The sequence below is a fragment of the Podarcis filfolensis genome, assembly GCF_964270895.1.
Source record: "Podarcis filfolensis genome assembly, chromosome: 3".
NCBI lineage: Eukaryota > Metazoa > Chordata > Lepidosauria > Squamata > Lacertidae > Podarcis > Podarcis filfolensis.
Window position 1 is genome coordinate 70,985,238 of NC_139606.1, and position 18,605 is coordinate 71,003,842.

At 39.5% G+C, this 18,605-nt stretch overlaps 1 protein-coding gene across 2 annotated transcripts in view; it reads left to right on the top strand.

Annotated features, from left to right (window-relative positions):
- The window catches only part of PACRG (parkin coregulated), a 223,206-nt gene that overhangs the window by 95,151 nt on the left and 109,450 nt on the right, over positions 1-18,605 (top strand). The window contains exons 3-4 of one of the 2 annotated variants that reach the window (XM_083605933.1): positions 6,425-6,596; positions 13,959-14,108. In XM_083605933.1, coding sequence (XP_083462059.1) covers positions 6,425-6,596; positions 13,959-14,108 — 322 coding nt within the window. The remainder of the gene's footprint in view (positions 1-6,424; positions 6,597-13,958; positions 14,109-18,605) is intronic. The other variant, XM_083605934.1, reaches the window with a different exon arrangement.

An 18,605-nucleotide genomic window follows, 5' to 3' on the forward strand; every position in this document is an offset into this window, starting at 1 on the left:
CCTGCTTCCTATCTCTCCCACTGAGGCAAACCTCTTCCCCTTGTAGCTCCCTTTGACCTTTGACCTCTTCCTTCACTGGGAGCCTTTGCTGGGTTTCATTCCCCTCCATGGCTGGAAGCAGCCCAACTCTGGTTCCAACTCATACAATTTAATATACTACTTAAATTGAGATTGAGCCCAAGTACAACCTGTTCAGCCCCATAACTGGGCTGGATTCCTTACCAGTTGAATGGAGAGAAATACAGCTATATGTATTTAAAACGACAGGCAGATGGGCTTTGTAAGCAATAAACTAACATGTAAAAGCTACAACATTTGAAATAGCTTCTAATTTATTTGCTCTGTAGTTGATGTTAAAACAAGTTTTAGCCCTGGAGGGATGGAAGGGGGAAGAGAAATTAAATAGTACAGTAGTTTACTACTTTAAATCAATCTAAGAAGGCTATCTGAATTAATACACAGCTCCAGGCAATAGGATATTTTTGTCTGATTTGTACATCTGCGTTTTCACCATCCAACCATGACACTGTGTGGAATAGGACTGCTGCTTCTGCTGGCAGCAGGTTGGCTGGAGGAATAATCCTTGGTTCATTTAGTGTTCTATTTTATTCAAATGTATATACTTTGAAAATTCCTCATTAGCTCCTATTAAAGTGCTGGTAGAAGAGGGAAATCTGATTTACCACTACCTAGGTCACAATTCTATTGTAGAATAAATGACAACTTTTAAGACTATAATGTAAATGTTCACTGTTTACTCAGATATACTCCAAAACAATGTTTCCTTGTCAGGAAGGGCTAGGGAGGAACATGTGACAGCATGCTTGATATTCTGTAAACAGGACATTAAATCATTTACCCTATGATCCTGAAGCTGTTAGCTTGAAAAATCTCACAACCTAGAATAGTGGGGAATTCATGGAATACTGACACCATCCCACAAAACTGAAGAATAATTACATATAGAGGCCACAGGAAGATTTGATGCAACACATATCTACTACCAATATTTCTACACTTGGAAATAAACTACAACAAATACTAAAATCAGTACAAATCTAGAGGGAAATGGAGTTATAACTGAACACAAGTATGTTTTGATAAAGAAACTTTGGTGGAGTAACTTGCTTTCTCTTTTAATAATAAAGCGGGCAAAGTAAGACCTTTAGGCACTTTATAACATTTTTCTCCAGATTTGCAAACTAGAAAGCATACAATAATTAAGTGGCTTGTTTTATTTATTTATTAATTTTACTATATTTATCCCACCCATCATGGTAGCATATACTTGGTTCCAGGCACTGACCTGATCTAGACCTGCTTCCGTAGGATGGTGGCATAAGAACATAAGAACAGCCTTGCTGAATCAGGCTAAAGGCCCATCTGCTCTAGCATTCTGTTAACTGGATGGCCCACCAACTGCCTATGGAAAGTCCATAAGCAGGACCTGAGTACACCACCACTTTTCCCAGCAACTGTTATTTAGAGGCCTCTGGTAGTGGAGTAGAACATAGCTATCATGGCCTCCTGTTCTGACAGATTGGTCGGGATCACTGAGGTCAAAGCTACATTTAATTCCTGTAGCCTTCCTTTTCTTTTCACAATTTTGCTAACCCCTCATTCACTCTTTATGCATGACATACTTTATGTATGGTCCCTAGGGATATAATTATGCTTTCACTGTGTGATTCTATATCTTTGTCCAAGGCAGAAGGGCAAAGAAATCCTAATCTTGGACAGAAAACAATTAGAACTGCAGAGCCACCACTGCATCTGAAACCTTGCTGGTCAGGGTGGAATGCGAGGGAGCAGTTTCATTGAGTTTTTGCTAGTCCAGTTGCAGGCTGCACAGCAGAGGGGCCTAGACTGGACCCCTCAGCTGGCAATGACTCATCTCCCCAAAAGCCCCATTTAGGGGGCCTGTTCTATCACGGTGGAGCCCCACTCTTCACCAGCGGAGGGGTCTATGTTTCATCTTACCACCACCCTGCTCCCAGCCATCATTATGGGTGTAGGATTGATCCCCAACTCAAATAACAATACAGATCTTAAGGTTCCATAAGAAGGCTATTAATTTTCTTTACAATAACCAGGAAATAGCTAGCTGCTTATCAGTCAGTTCTCTTCCTCTTCATGCTGGTGGTAGTGTGCTCTCTTCATGGATATCTGTCAGCTTGTTGTTTTTCTTACACTTTGTAGGTGAAAATCAGGAAGATTGTAAGATTTAAAATATGGCTTTAAAATAAATTTAAGTAGCAAGCTACACTGATTAATGGAATGATCTCATCTCCAAAGTTTACTTGTTGTATGGCTTGGTTTGCTGCTGAGTCACTTGCTCCTCCATCTCAAATATGTGAGGCTTTAACTAACCTTTCTCTTGGGAGGCCATACATAGCCTGGGGTTAAACTTGGAAAAATCTTCTATGTAGAGTTCCATTAAGTTAAGGCTCTGAAGACAAGCCCTTCAGTACTGAATTTTGGGCCTGAAGTTCTGATCTCTGTGCATGAATCTGGGGGAGACAAAGCAGCATGTCATGAGCTTTTATTTTTCCCCTGGAAGATTACAAAGCATTTGTATATCTCTTCTCTCAATATGTCAGTAGCAGAGCTGTGTGGTTTGGGTGCTGCTGCCTAGTATGAGCAGTCTGATTTCTCTCTGCCCCCAGAGTCCAGACTTTCTGTTTCGTACTTGGTGTTGGGTGAGCATTGGATCACAATTTCATTGGGCTGGTTGGTCTTGTGGACTCAGATGATTGGCCTATTAATGGTTTGTTCTGAGATTTGCAGCTGGGGGTGAGTGGCTGGCAGTTCCAGAATCTGCCTTCAGAATCTGACAGCCAAGAAGGATTTCAGGTCCTCATCTGCCACAAAGTATGTTATTTGTAGACCTTCACTGACCATGGCCCTTTTCTGTTGTTGCTTAAAAAGAGTCTGCATGTCTCTCTCTTTCACATAAACCATGCTCTATGGCTAGCTTTTAAGGGATTCCTCAGGGGATCTTTAGGGAGATACTGAAAAAGAAATGGAAACCAGCAGAAAAGAGTGACATTTTTTCCTACTGTGAATTCTCACTTTAAAGAAAAAGCCAATGACATATATAATGTGCATTAGCATTCACATATGAGTAGAGGAAAATACAAGTCATGCTTTTCAATATCATCACATTAGGATCTTTGCCAAGAGAGCAAGGTAATTTTATAAATAATTGCTTAGGGTATATACAGCTCTATAACATCTTTATACACCCAGTGACCATGCCTTTGTGGTCCCGAGCTGCATATTTCTCTCTGTATATTTCTAGGTACTATGACATATCCATATATACCCTTTGATTCTAGCACAAAATGGGCTTGCATTCTCTTTTCTGGTATTTACTGAGTAGAAATATTTGTTGTTGTTTTAAAAAGTTGAGGTGCTAAGGGGTAATAATACAATTTCTCCTATGATACCAATATAAAAAGCCAAGTTCGATGTGGCATTTGCATCCTAGAGCAATTCCCATGTGTGCACTCATGTAAAAACAAATGGGTCATTCATGCAATTGGATTGGAGACAGTTCCATCAATGACAAATAGCCAAGAAACTATCTATCAGGAAGGTGCATGAATGACTCATTCCAGTGATATGTATGTACTTGGAAGAATGACCCTGGGAGCTACCCTGAGAATACAAAACGTACTGAAGTTCACTTTGTAATAAATATTAAAATGTACACTTATAAAAAATCACAACAAATGAATTTTACACAAATTATTCTGTAGCTCTTCCAGCTAAATCAGAGGCTCCTGAGTCTGCTGCTACCTCTGTTTTGTGGTTGGTTGGTGCTATTTTGGCCATAGCTCCAGAAGCACAGGAAAACTTAATTTGGAAATAAATGATGGTAAGAAAATTCAGAGAAAGGGCAATTGCTGATCTTCTGCTTACTGTTTGGCTTTGTGGTTTATACATTTGTTATATGCATAGTTTGTAGTAACTTTTGTTCTCTTTATGAGAGGGAGTATCTACAGACAGCTGTTAGCAGTGTCTCAGCAGACACGGTTAAGTGCAGCCAAGGATTTTTTTAGTTTTGATTCAAAATAGTTTTTGTGGGAAGAACTGAAAAATGTAGAAGCCTGTTGTGGGTGTTAACAAAAAATCCTATTTATCTTGGCATGTTTGCTTAATAGACACTTTTCAAAGCTAAATAATAAACACAAAAGTAAAAGGTTTCACACTGTGGAATTTAATGCTAAAATATTTCTGGATTCCATGTTGTGGGAGGACATTAAACACTGCGAGATAAAGAACAGTTGGCTTCACACCCGCCCAGCAGATTCTTCAAGAAATCCAATATCATTTAAACCGTTACCAAAGTGGTACCAGTTGCTAGTCGCAACAAACGTTGGGGACAGCTGTATCTTGGAAACACAACTCTCAAAGAGGTTTTGCAAATCTAATCCAAGATTGGCTATTTCTCATGAAAAAGCAAGCTAGTTTAATGTGGGTCAAACCAGGAGAATTATTGACCAACTATGGCTGCAGTCCTACAGTCAGCTGAAGAGCCCTTAGAATGTAGCTGCCATTCAGTTGGATGAGATGAGCTCTGCTTCTGAAATGGCACAAACATCCTTGGAGGTGCCTCCAGTACCACCATGGAAAGCTTGAAGCATAGAAGTACCATTCATAGTTTTCTGTTGCACGGGGGGCAGAGGTATGCTAGCAGTATGCACTCAGTATTAAAAACAACCACCTTGTCACATTTTGGTTTCCTTTCCTCAGCTGTGCCATGATGCTTTGTAATCATGATTTAACTCTGTATAATTTTAGTTTTTATTACTTTATTTTATTTTATTTATACACCACCTTTATCTTCCAAGGATCTCAAGGTAGCATACATGGTTCTCCTCTTCCCCATTTCATTCTCACACCTGCAACCTTGTGAGGTAGGTTAGGCTAAGAGATGGTGACTGGCTCAAGGTCACCCAGTGAGCTTCACGGATGAGTTGGAATTCGAACCCTGCTCTCCCAAATCTTAGTCCAACACTCTAACCATTACTCCACACTGACTCTTTTTTCCCAATTTTTCTTCATCTTAGTGTAAAATTATAAAAGCTTTAATTAATAAAAACATTTATGACCCCTCCAACCCTTATTTCCTTGACACCCTCCCAAAGGACCAAGAACTCTATCAACCTTGTAGCTGAGGTAATTTCCCTCCCATTGGTGTCATTGGGTGGGTGGATTTTGATACAGGGGAAATAGAAAGGGGAGAGCTATCCCATTTCTTATTCTTGCCACATTGAGCCAACAGGCTTAAGAAATGGTAGTAGCTCTGCCAAGGATTCTCCCTCCCCCCTTACTTCCATGGGATTACTCTGTGTATTAATGAAAACAATAGACAATAATTTGAATTTGATAATAGTTCTGAAGCAATATAGTCTGTTGTAATGAAATAAAGCCAAATTAAACTTGACTTCAAAGTTGCGTTTGATGGACTTGGTTCTCTCAGATTGAAACTATTAATCTAGAGGGAGCATTCTTAGATGTCAGCATTATTAAAAATGTGTTCTGCAAGATGCTGGAAAAAATGGAAGAATGCAGGGGGTTGTTTTTTTACTTCAATGAATGACTTATCTCATAATTTAAATGTCAACTTCAATAAAATACATAGTTTATTCTCAATATTTGCATTTATCCTTTCCAAATGAAGGATTGGCGTTGGTCTAGACGTTATATCCAATTTCTTGTTGCAGAATGTTGCACAGAAAATTTATCCTGGCCACAGTTGTTGAATGCACAATCCTAATCATGTCTATGCAGAAATAAGTCCTATTGAAGTCATTAGGGCTTGCTCACATGTAAATGGGGTTAAGATTCCAGCCTAAACCTGTATTATTATTCTAATCATTATGTTTTCAGCTCATTTCTTTATCTGATAACTTCCCAGAGGAGATACAAGATCAAAAACTCAGATGTGTACTTTAAGAGTTACCAAAGTAAGCATCTAAATGTCTCTGGTTGAATCTTCTGTTGTTGTGGGCATATCATGAATATTCTTATAGTTATAACTAATTTGGCCTTTCAGTTGTGTCAGACTTGCATTTGATGAATCAGTTACCTGTTAGACTCAACCTTATTCTTCATTAGAAGGATACCTCCATACTGATTCAGAGCCTTTTTCTCTGCATCAATCATATCAAATAATATTCAGAAATAATAATGTAAAAAAAACCAAATTTCTAAACATCATTGCTTTTGTTCTACTGGGCAGGAACTAAGGAATCCATCATTCTGCAAACATTACACTTGGCATCTTGCCATAGTCTAGTGGACACTAAATTTTGTATTGCTCAATAAAACTGTGTCATGAGTCCTTTGGTTCGCCTGGACATCATCATGTAGGCTTAATTTAGATTTCTTTTTTCCCCCCTGTGTGCACTTCCAGGTGGAGATAGAGAAGCTGGACTATCATCACTATCTGCCACTGTTTTTCGATGGTCTATGTGAAATGCAATTTCCCTATGAGTTTTTTGCTCGGCAAGGCATCCATGACATGCTGGAGCATGGAGGGAACAAGATCCTTCCTGTCATTCCTCAGCTCATTATCCCAATAAAAAGTAAGTGTGCATATGGAGGAAAGCTAACATTGAAGTTATATATTAAAGCTTTTTGACAAGTTACTAATTAAGCAATAAAGCATGACAGGCTTTCAAGTGGATGATGGCAAATCTGAGTCAATTGTGAGATAGAAGACCAGAAGCCTTTTGCCTTCAATCACACATTTGGTACCTGAATCCCATAAAATTGTGCTGTCTGAATTCCCTGACTCTAATGCTGCTCTTAGTAAATAATAAATTAAATTACCTTTTTCTTCTAGTCCCCATCGAGCCATCTTATGAAAAGCACTCAGAAAAGAAAGGTGAAAAAGTACCTCAAAAAAGTTTTTAATGGCTTTATCTTCATTTTCTTTGCTATTTTTAAGCACATTAGTCATCTTTATTCCTAACGTCATGTCTTTTCACATCAGCATAATAATGGCCTGGTTTGGCTGTATATATTAAACAGATATGTATGAGACTTGGTTCTCTTATGGTTCATCTTCGCATCACCAGTGCAAAGATGGTGTGCCAGTGTGGTGTAGTGGTTAATCTGGTGAATCTGGTGAATCCAGTTCGCGTCCCTGCTCCTCCACATGCAGCTGCTGGGTGACCTTGGGCTAGCGTGGTGTAGTGGTTAAGAGCAGTGGACTCGTAATCTGATGAACCGGGTTCGCTTCCCTGCTCTTCCACATGCAGCTGCTGGGTGACCTTGGGCCAGTCACACTTCTGTGAAGTCTCTCAGCCTCACTCACCTCACAGAGTGTTTGTTGTGGGGGAGGAAGGGAAAGGAGAATGTTAGCCGCTATGAAACTCCTTAGGGTAGTGATAAAGCAGGATATCAAATCCAAACTCTCCTTCTCCTTCCTTCCTTCCTTCCTTCCTTCCTTCCTTCCTTCCTTCCTCTCTCTCTTAAAGGTGGACTGCAGTTCAGCACTTCCTGGGTTAATTAACCATAGTTTCCAATTACACATGAACCCCCTGAAACTATAGTTATTAGGATCAGAAGTAACCATGGTTTAAAATCCTGGCTTGTTCCAATCCTAGTAATCATAGTTTTCCAGTTCAGATTTAATAGGGAATGAGAGTTAATTAAACCAAGAAGTGTAAGTGTTGAGATGAGAACTCAACATGTATGTATGGTGTGGCAGAGCTCTCCACACTGCTGCTTACATAAACGGGACTGCAAAGGGATGGTGATGAGATCAGGGTAGTGTTTGTACACTACTGCAAGCATAAGATTGGCAGAAGCAGTTGCACTGGTGCATCTGTATGGCGCTGACCTCGCTGCTTTACTCCAGACTCTACCTTGAAATGCTACTACCTTGAAATATTTGTGAACTTTGTCCAATATGCATTTTTATCTCATCCAAATAATCTGCTGACATAGTACTACTAGGTAAGTCTCCTTTGGAAATCTCTCAAATATCCCTCTCTTTCAGCTCCCTATATCCACAGATAATAACAATTTCCAGAGTGCTTGTCAAATGTAAAAATGTTGCAAAACATTCTTCTGCTGTCAGTTGAAGCTGATGACCATCTGAGTATTTTCATCTTTCTCCCCCTCACCCCATTTTGCTCTTCTTGTATCAAGGCTGAATGCAGGGAGGCTCCCATCTTCTTCCACCTCACAAATAGGGAACAATAATTGGGTCGCCCCCCCCCCCTACCAAGGGCAGTCTGAGAAAAAAAACGATAGAATGAAAGAGCTTCACCCCTTCTGGGCAAGTATCTGAACCAGCCTCCAGTAGCTATAAAGCAGCTGATTCCCATTGGAAGGTTGTTTGAGTGAGAGTGGTTGAGAGTATAGTTATGGAATGAAGATAAACAAGAAAGGAATAACAAAGGATTAATTCAGCTCTTGCAGTTAAAACTTGATAAGACAATTAAACTACACCCAAATGTGTTTTAGGCTTCATGTAATCAGCTCACATTGTTTCACATTTTGTAAGACTCCACTGCCTTTCTGGCCTTTCAAAATGCCTTGTAAAAGTATTTTTAGAACACATGAAAACAGCTCAAGAACAGGGAAGAAATTCAGGGGATGGCCTGCAGGGACTGATATATCAAGAAAGGTTAAAATATATAGATTACAGAGTGCAAATGTTAACAGTTTGTAAATGTACTGTCTAGGGAGGTGGATATTTTACTTTATCTTAACTGTTTAAATCAAGACAAGATGCCTTTCTAACAGAATCTAGATTGATCTGGGAATTTCTTGAACTCCAGCTCTCTCTGCCTTTGAGCTTTTCCAGATAAAAGTTGTTTCACACAGGAAGGGCCAGCAGAAGCTACTTTGCTGCTCTAAGTGCCAAAAAAGTCACTCCTTTCATGGTTCCTTTATGCCACCCCACCCCCTGTTTGAAGCCCTTTTGCACTGCCTCCATTCAGCTAAATGAAGCCAAGTGTTCATATTTGTATAAACAAAGAAATTGTACTGTAATAGATAGACACTTTGGTCCATTCAATTGTGTGGTGAAAGGCAAAAGGACCTGCAACAGGGAAACCTTGGGTGGTGATGGATAGCAACACACAATTGCTTCCACATGTTAGATCTGTTACCCCTGGACTCTACAATGTGTATATATTGGGGTTCTATTCCCTACTGAGGGATTTACAGAAACCTCAAATTATACTGCCCATATAACCTAATTGTTTGGACAATCCCTGCATACTTTAAATTCACAGTTGCCATATGTTCATGGGTGTCTTAATATCTTTCCTTCACAATGTACTTTTCTTGTAGGAGTATTGCATTTCCTCAATACTCACATCATATTTTTCCTAGCTTGTGTGTCCTAAGATTGAGCTCATTAGTTTCATGTGGAAAGTGGTTGCATGCTAGAACTATTAAATGGGTGCCCATGACATTACTGTTGAGTGACCAAACTCCTGCTCCCCAATTGTGCCTGAAAGTGCCATTTGGAAGTGTTGATGTCTGCCCAGGAGATCGGAATTGTTATTTTCCTGCAAATGACCCCACAGAACAAGGCAAATTGGTTGTTGTAGCACCAAGGAGACCTCCTGGTGAGCAAGTGAAATGAGGACTTTTGAGCCTCTGCCTCCATTCCATCTCTTCTAGGTTCTACTCACTTTTGGAGAACTCAGGTCTCTTCAAAGGCCATTCTCTGGCTTGTTGATGGACATTCCTCCTACCTTCCCTAGTGTCCCACCTGGTGCTTCCTTGTGCTGCTGGACTGGTGAGGTTATGTGGGAGCCTGGGAGGCATTTGGTTCCTAAAGTCCAGCAGACCACTGTAATGGTTCCAACTCTGGTTCTAGAAGCCCTGGTGCTGTGCCATCTGGTTCAGTGAGCTCCTGCTTACCTGCTTCATGTTATGCTGTCCTCTGATCACCGCCATCAGACTCCTAGTTCCTGGTGGCTGCACCACCCAGTTCAGTGCTGAGCCATAAAAAATTGTTTTAGCATTGCTTTTTTCAGTGCTACTACCTGCCAATATAAGCCTCTGATGCTGCTTGGTAAGATTGCAGGGAGCACTGATGTGGTGCATTAGGGCTCCTTGCCCAGGACCCCCTCAAAGCTGGCACTAGAAACTGGTGTGACTTAAAGTTCGACCCTAAATTCTTAATCGATTCGCTATTAAGGAATTCAGGCTCCATTAAAATCAATGGGGTGTTTTTATAAAAAAAAACAAATTTGACCTAGATGACTTATCTTGAAGTAACCATCTCTTTTACCAAAGGTTGTGAAATACTGGAGCATTGACATTGAATAGCTGAAAAAGTGCATTTGCAATTACCATGTCTAAATTGGATTCTGTAGCTTAGAAAAAGTCACTTCAGCAATTCTTAGTGTTGTAAGAAGCAGAATTTCCTGTTATCATTTCCCATCAAGCATAGCTACTATATGAAGCTACTGTCACAAGTATATTAAACTAATGCTTCTGCACAACCATGTCTGAAGGGTTAATTAAATCCTAGTTCCTCTAACAATTGCCGAAATAGAAACAAAAGGTAGGAAACAACTGTTCAGCATGGAATTTTTTGGAAGGGGCTGGATAATCTTGAAGAAAAGTCTTCTATAGAAATGAGGAACAGAAGGAACAAAATTCAGGTGTTAAGAACAACTGGAGATCAAATTAGCAGGGGGGGGGTTGGATTGGAGAAACATATGGTCATGGAGACTGAATGGAAAGATGGAGCAGAATAAATAGAAGCAATCAAATAATTAGCCAAATAGGGATGTAGCACAGTTTTGTTCCATCAGTGCAATATTCCAAATGAAAATGTTACTCCAGGACTTGCAGGGCGTTTTTTGAAAATGATGACTGATGTGATAAAAATGTTTAGTATCAATGCATAGTTTGGTGACGATAATTGTATTGATTCAATACTACATAATAGGATGTCCTGTATTAGTCCAGGACTTTATGAAGCTCACTAGCCATCTCTTAACACCACAAAGTTATTGTGAGGATAAATTTTGGGGTAGGGAAAATCCACGTGCTCTGCATCCTGGGTAAAATAATAATCACAATAGTATTTTTTTTAAAGCCCAACAAACATTGCAATCACTATAATATCAAAGACAGTATCATAAAGCAAATAGCAACAAATTCATCAAAACAATACAATTCAATAAAGTCATAGTAACTCATAGTATTGTCAGGATTCTTGCTAATCACATAGAACTTTAATATGGACATTTGAAGAAAAAAATAATTTGATCTGGCATTGTCTATATACTCTATGACTTCCTTGAGGGAAAGTGAGCCTTCATAAAATTGTTTTCATTAAAAAGATTCCCAGCACCACCACTATCACTATTGTAATGTTTTCTGTTTTTAATGAGATTGTATATTGCAGAACACAGACACATTCTCCTGTGTAAAATTCTGTTTATCGAGGAAAAGTAGCATCATTATTTTTTACAGTATTTGGCATCTTAGAGAGTGACAGATTCCTTCAAGCTATCCAACAACAACAACAAAAAATCTGCTCTGGTTGGTTTCTGTCTCTTTATCCATTAGATGTCAAAACCATTACTCAAGGAAAAGGAAGAATCTTAAATGATCCGGAACAGTTAGAGTTAGAGTATATATACAAGAGAAACTGCTTTTGGTCAGTGACTTACAGCAACAAATAATGAAATATGGGGAGAAGTTAATTTTTTTCCTTTGGCCTCTTAAGAACTGGAAGGTTTGGTACTAAATAGCCCTGTGAAAGGTTATGCACTCAAGCTGTTCCTCTCTGTTAATGTTCTCATATGGCCCTAAGTGGAACATCTGGTCATTTTCTTTTGACAAAACAAGTTACAAGGCATAAATAAGGCTTTGAATTGCCTTATGAAGGAATGTATAATTATGTTGAGTAATACATTAACAATGGGATGCGGATGGCGCTGTGGTCTAAAACATTCTTGGGCTTGCCGATCAGAAGGCTGGCGGTTCGAATCCCTTTGCCAGGGTGAGCTCCTGTTGCTCTGTCCCAGCTTCTGCCAACCTAGCAGCTTGAAGGCATGCCAGTGCAAATAGATAAATAGGTAACGGTGTGGTGGGAAGGTAAGCAGCTCTGGTTTCCGTCACCATGTCCCCTTGCGCCAGAAGCGGCTTAGTCATGCTGGCCACATGACCCAGAAAGCTGTCTGTGAACAAATGCCTGCTCCCTCAGCCTGAAGCGAGATGAGTGCCACTATCCCATATTTGCCTTTGACTGGACTTTAACCATCCAGGGGTCCTTTACCTTTACCTTTTTTACCTTAATACATTAACAGCACAATCCTATGCATTCAGTAGTAAGTCACATTAAGCTGAATGGGGCTTACTCCCAGGTAAGTGGATATGGTTTTGCAGGCTTGTTGTAACTCCTCTCTAGCTCCCACAAGTCAAAATGAAGCTAGGCTTTGACAGGGTTATCGTTACTTAAATCCTTATGTATATTAAATTATTAACGCTGGCATTTTTATAATAATTAAATTAATATATTATATAAAATAGTTTCTTAGATAGTGGAACAGAATTTTTTTGTTACTGGGAAAGTGGAGTTTTTTTTACTTCATAAAGAAGAGTATAAAATGATATTTTAATTGTAAGAAACGGCATGCCAACTGCAGCAGTTCAACCCTTGGAGATTACAGTTGCCTCAGATGAGGAACCTACAAGGGAAATGTCGATCTCAGGTTAGCTGAAGGGTGAACTGATTTTGCCAGGGGGACATCTCCCCTAGTCTGTCCATGCCAGTCTCCCCGGTAATACAACAAAGTTAGAGTCACACCTCTTCCATGCTATCCTGAATAGTTCATGTATCACTCCACATTCTATTTAATAAAGCTGTGAGCTGTTTAATCGTGATTATTGATGTTTGCATCTACATTTCCTTCACATAGAAATCATTCTGTATTCATAATATTCAAGTTCAACCATATATACATAGCATATCCCTTCTGATTGTCTTTCTGACATTACAGTGTAGGGTAATGATATTTTCAAATTTAGTTGTTATTTTGAAAAAGGATTTCACAATGCTGGGCTTCATAATATGCTAATCCATTAGTATTAGACAGTCCTCCATAACTGTACAAGTGGGCTTAAAAATTCTGCTACAACTTTGCAAAAATGTGAACGCATGGTAAACATTTAAACCTACAGTATTTTAACATTTGTTCCAAGGCTGCATCATTTTGGAGGAGTATAATTTATATTCAAATTATACATTTGAAAATATAAGTGACTTTTAAGACAAGGGAGAATACAACATTCCTCCTTTAAAAATAAAACAGAAAACAAGTGAATGGAGACAAAAGATATTATTAAAAGCCATAGCAAAATTCAGCTGCTTAAAACTACACAAAAATTTCTCAAGTAGGCAAGAATCCTTATTCTTTATCAGATTGTTTGTCTTTTAAAAGAAGCCTACAAGCTTTTCACTGTAAACATTTGTCTCATTGTGCTGGTTCTTCAAATACTAAGAATTGTTAATTGAAATGAATAAAGCGATTGCTAAGCAAGCAGATACAAACAGGCTAATTGTTGCATTAGAATGTCTCTATTGTCAACATTTGCGGGTTGCCTTCGCGGTTCCATTAGTCCCAGTGGTACTTACTGATAGCTTTTTTTCTTTCTTTCTTTTTTGGAAACAGTAACATAGGCAGCAAGGAGGAATAATGAGCTGCCTTCTTGGGGTTAGTGAGGAGTCAGCACAAATTGTGGGAACAAATAACAGCCAGACAAGGCAGTGTTTTATAACATTGGGGCTGCAATCCATCTTTGGGTTCCTTCAAAGCTGGGCTAATAAAGGCCCACTTACAATCCCCAGCAGAGTACAGTTTAATTAAATTTGTCCATTAGAGGATTTCTCCCCCTCCCTTGTACATTCCTGAAATTAATTCTTCTGTTTTCTGCTTGTCTCTTTTCCTTTATCAAAGATGCGCTGAACCTTCGAAACCGACAGGTCATCTGCATCACGCTCAAAGTTCTCCAGCACCTGGTTGTGTCAGCTGACATGGTGGGGGAAGCCTTAGTGCCCTATTATCGACAGATTCTCCCCATTTTAAACATCTTTAAGAATATGAATGGTGAGTGATCCTAGCAGTTACCGCACCTAGCAAGCCCTCCAGTCAGGAGGGGCTTGAGGCAGGGTTAATTAACTGCACAGTTAGATTTTACTATTGCATATAAACTCAGATACATTTGGCACCCTTTCCTGTTATTCTCCAGGGATGGAGCAAAATTAACAACTTCATTTATTACTTCTTACTGGTAGAGCTTATTCAACACATTACAGAAGCACTGGAGCAGCTCTGTAATCTACCAATAATTAATTTGTAAAGTTTTGTAGCACTCTTTTAATTCATTAATAGATTATACACACCCCTGCACTGCTTTCACCTGACAAGTTAAGACTCTACCTCTTGATCCTCCTCAGAACTTTTCTAATTGGTAAAGTTTGGTGTCATTATTTCCTGCCTTGGTACCCAATATAAGTAAAGTTTTAAACTGATTTATTCAGTTTGAAAGGTAGTTTAGTTTTAAAGGAATTTGTTATTCCAAATTCTTTATATTCCTGTTGTTATAAAGTTGGTCCAGCTAAGCTATGTAGTCTTGCTGTTGAGCAGTTTAAATATCTCAGTAGGGAAGTATTTTTACTTCATTTTATGTCTTTAAAAATGAAGTTTACTTAATGAAGAATTAGTGTATAAACTCTGCATGCCACAACCAAGCTGCCATTCTTCTTAAAAACCACTTGATGTATTGTTGGACTGGTCACTTTTAAGTAATTACCTTAACATTTTGTGCTATTATTTTAGTACTGTATAGCAATACAGATGAAACTAACTGGGTTTGTTGGAAGCCAGGCTAATTAAGATAATACAATTTGCAAGATGTAAAAAAATAAATAAATCAAAAATCTGGTATTTCAGTAACATATTCACAAGCCTTACCTTTCACTCACATTGCCACCCTATGCATAATCTTATTTAGTTCGCAACTTACTTCACAGCCCATAAAGTTTAGGTGATACAGCAACAGTAGTTGTTACTTGGGGAGGAAAGGGCTATTAAATGAGTTGGGGACTTTTGATCGATGCAAATTATGTATTATTAGCCAATTAACAATTAAAATGTTATCTGATGTGGCTAGAAGAATGGGAATGAGCAGCATCAAGGTAATAATAATATTTTTATTATTTATGCCCCACCCATCTAACTGTGTTGTCCTAGGCCCTCTGGGCGGTATGGAGAATTGAGGAACATCAACGAAATGTGACAGTTCATTGCTCTGACATACATGGAATTCCAGAGCAAGCAGGTTTCTCTCCATTCTCTTGAATGGATGCAACCACTTTCTGTGTCCATCTCTTTTCATGTTTGGTGCTGCCCCTTCTCTTGAGAAAGCGAGATACAAAGCAAATTAAAAGTTTAAAGTAAATAGGGGTTACCCAGTACAACCTCCCCCCCCTTAAGTCTGGGGCTATTCTCTCCATAATCATATTAAGAACTCATCTAAGGAGAGGGAAGAATTGAATCAAACTGGTTTTCTTGTAGCTTTTAACATTATAAAAATATGCTTTAAATAGACGGAGGACCATGTAAAAGTAAATTACACTTCTACACTGGTCAGATGATTAGAATTATGAATAAAATATTTGAGGCAATAAGCTTTTATAATTGCTGTACCAGTGCTATTTTTCTACAAAAAGAGGTGCTGAAACTCATGAGCGCCTCCCTTGTTCTCTTATAATGGCAATGGCACCCACCTAAAAGGTGCTGAAACAGTTCTGGTGAGTGCCGGCTGAAAAAGAAAGCCCTGCCTATAGGTCTGTTGAAGTTGCACTGCCATATTTTCTGGTATTTGGTTTTTCTTCTTATTCATTGAGAACCCAATAGTTAAAGATTTCTGGAGATTAAAAAATAAGAAAAATATAATGTCTGTGACATGGCTTAGGTCTGTTGTCAACCCTGTGACACAACTTGAATCTGTTACCTTCTGGAACTCAATACAGTCCCAAAATTTGGTATTTCTTTACAAGGTGCATTTTAAAACAAATCAATGGGAGAAAAAAACCCATTTTTTAGTATTTGAAAGTGTTTTATTTTTGTTGTTAAAATAATGAACCCTTGTTGTGCAGTTCATATTATAAATGGAGTTTTGTGAAGGTGCCTGAGGTAAATAAATGCTTAAAAGAATTAGGAATGCATTTTATGCTTTTTAGTGAGAAGGCAGAATTTATCATGCAGGAGGACCAAAGGGAATCTTCAAAGCTTAGCACTGTCATGTGTTGTATTCTATGGATATTATATAAAGCATAGGAAGTGGAAATTAGTTTGATAAGTGTTAGACAGTTGTATCAAGTAAATGCTTTTTGCATAACATAGTCAGGTAAATGGAAATGCCATTGATCTGCTTTAACAACTATTATATGCTGTCAAGTTAAAACGACTGTAATGGCTTATATGCATTATAAAGTAAAAACATTTTCATGTCATCAATTTATCTTATTCAGTAGTGATCAATAACTGTTTGTGAAATGCTGTGCAGATTAAACAGCCCAGAATATTTTGAAACAAAACCCTGTCGACCTCTGCAGCATACAGTGTAAAGGCACAGATTTAAAATGTATTAAATTAAGTTAATCATTTTGATATCTGTAAGCCCTGATGTGCTAAAAGTTAAAGCGTTAAAAGCTTCTTTTGTAATAGAAGGTCATCATTGTTGGTCAATGAAATGTTGACCCATTGAAATTAATGAACCTAACTTAGTCATGTTACTTCATTTCACTGGGTCTACTCTGAGTAAAAGTGAGTAAAACCATCCCATGAAAAGACATTAACTTCTGGAATCAGAACTTTGAACATATGCAATACTTCCTGACAGTTTATCTATAGATTACTGGGGAACCACTAGAGTTAACTATAAGACTTGTAATCACAGTTGTGCAATACAAATTTACTTTTCGTATTAAGTGTTAACTGGAACACTCACGGAATCTTATGTCTAGTCACTAACCGTCTGGGTTTAAACACATTAAAGTAAGTCACATACAGCTCAATAATCTGGTTAAGGCCATCTGCTGCCTACTGAAATCCTGCCTAAATCGGTGGAATTAGTATTCTAGTATTAGTAGTTTGTAGTCTAAAGGTATCTGACAGTGCTATTTTATAAGGTAGCATTATCTGAACACAAGATTCCTTCATTTTCAGCTAATCCTGCAACATTGGGGCCCAGTACAGGCCACATGTTCTCCTGCAATGATTTTGCAAAGTTTTTTGCAGATAAAATCGCTCAGATTCGGGAAGAAGTAGACTCCACCGTGGGAGCAGGGCCGGGGCGGGAGAGTGCTAGAGTTCTGTCTAGTCAAGTTGAGTGGGATCAATTCCAATCTGTTACCTCCGAGGATGTGGACAGGCTGCTTGGACGAGTGAAACCAACCACCTGTCTCTTGGATCCTTGCCCATCCTGGCTTATAAAAGCTAGCCGGGAAGGACTGGGCGATGGGCTTCGTGGGGTGGTGAATGCTTCCCTCCGTGAGGGAGCCTTCCCAGACCCGCTGAAAGAGGCGGTTATTAAACCGCTTCTTAAAAAACCATCTTTAGATGCGGCCACGATGGCCAACTATCGCCCAGTCTCAAATCTTCCATTCTTGGGCAAGGTGATTGAGCGAGCGGTTGCCGAACAACTCCAGGCACGCCTGGAAGAAGCGGACCATTTGGATCCCTTCCAGTCGGGATTCAGGCCTCATCATGGGACTGAAACTGCCTTGGTCGCACTGGTTGATGATCTCCGGCGGGCTAGGGACAAAGGTGAGAGCTGTTTCCTAGTTCTGCTGGATCTCTCAGCGGCGTTTGATACCATCGACCATAACATCCTTCTGGACCGTCTTCAGGGGCTGGGAGCTGGAGGCACTGTCATACAGTGGTTTCGCTCCTTCCTCCTGGGCCGTGTTCAGAAAGTGGTGGTGGGGGATGAGTGTTCAGACCCCTGGGCTCTCACTTGTGGGGTGCCTCAGGGTTCTGTCCTCTCCCCCATGCTTTTCAACATTTACATGCAGCCGCTGGGAGAGATCATCAGGAGGTTTGGGCTGGGTGTTCATCAGTATGCGGATGATACCCAGCTCTACCTCTCTTTTAAATCAGAACCAGTGAGGGCGGTGAAGGTCCTGTGTGAGTGTCTGGAAGCGGTTGGAGGATGGATGGCGGCTAACAGATTGAGGTTGAATCCTGACAAGACAGAAGTACTGTTTTTGGGGGACAGGAGGCGGGCAGGTGTGGAGGATTCCCTGGTCCTGAATGGGGTAACTGTGCCCCTGAAGGACCAGGTGCGCAGCCTGGGAGTCATTTTGGACTCACAGCTGTCCATGGAGGCACAGGAACGCCCTTCCAGCAGATGTCAAAGCGATAAACAACTACGTGACATTCAGAAGACATCTTAAGGCAGCCCTGTTCAGGGAAGTTTTTAACGTGTGATATTTTATTGTATTTTTGGTTTTTATGGAAGCCGCCCAGAGTGGCTGGGGAGGCCCAGCCAGATGGGCGGGGTATAAATAATAAATTATTATTATTATTATTATTACT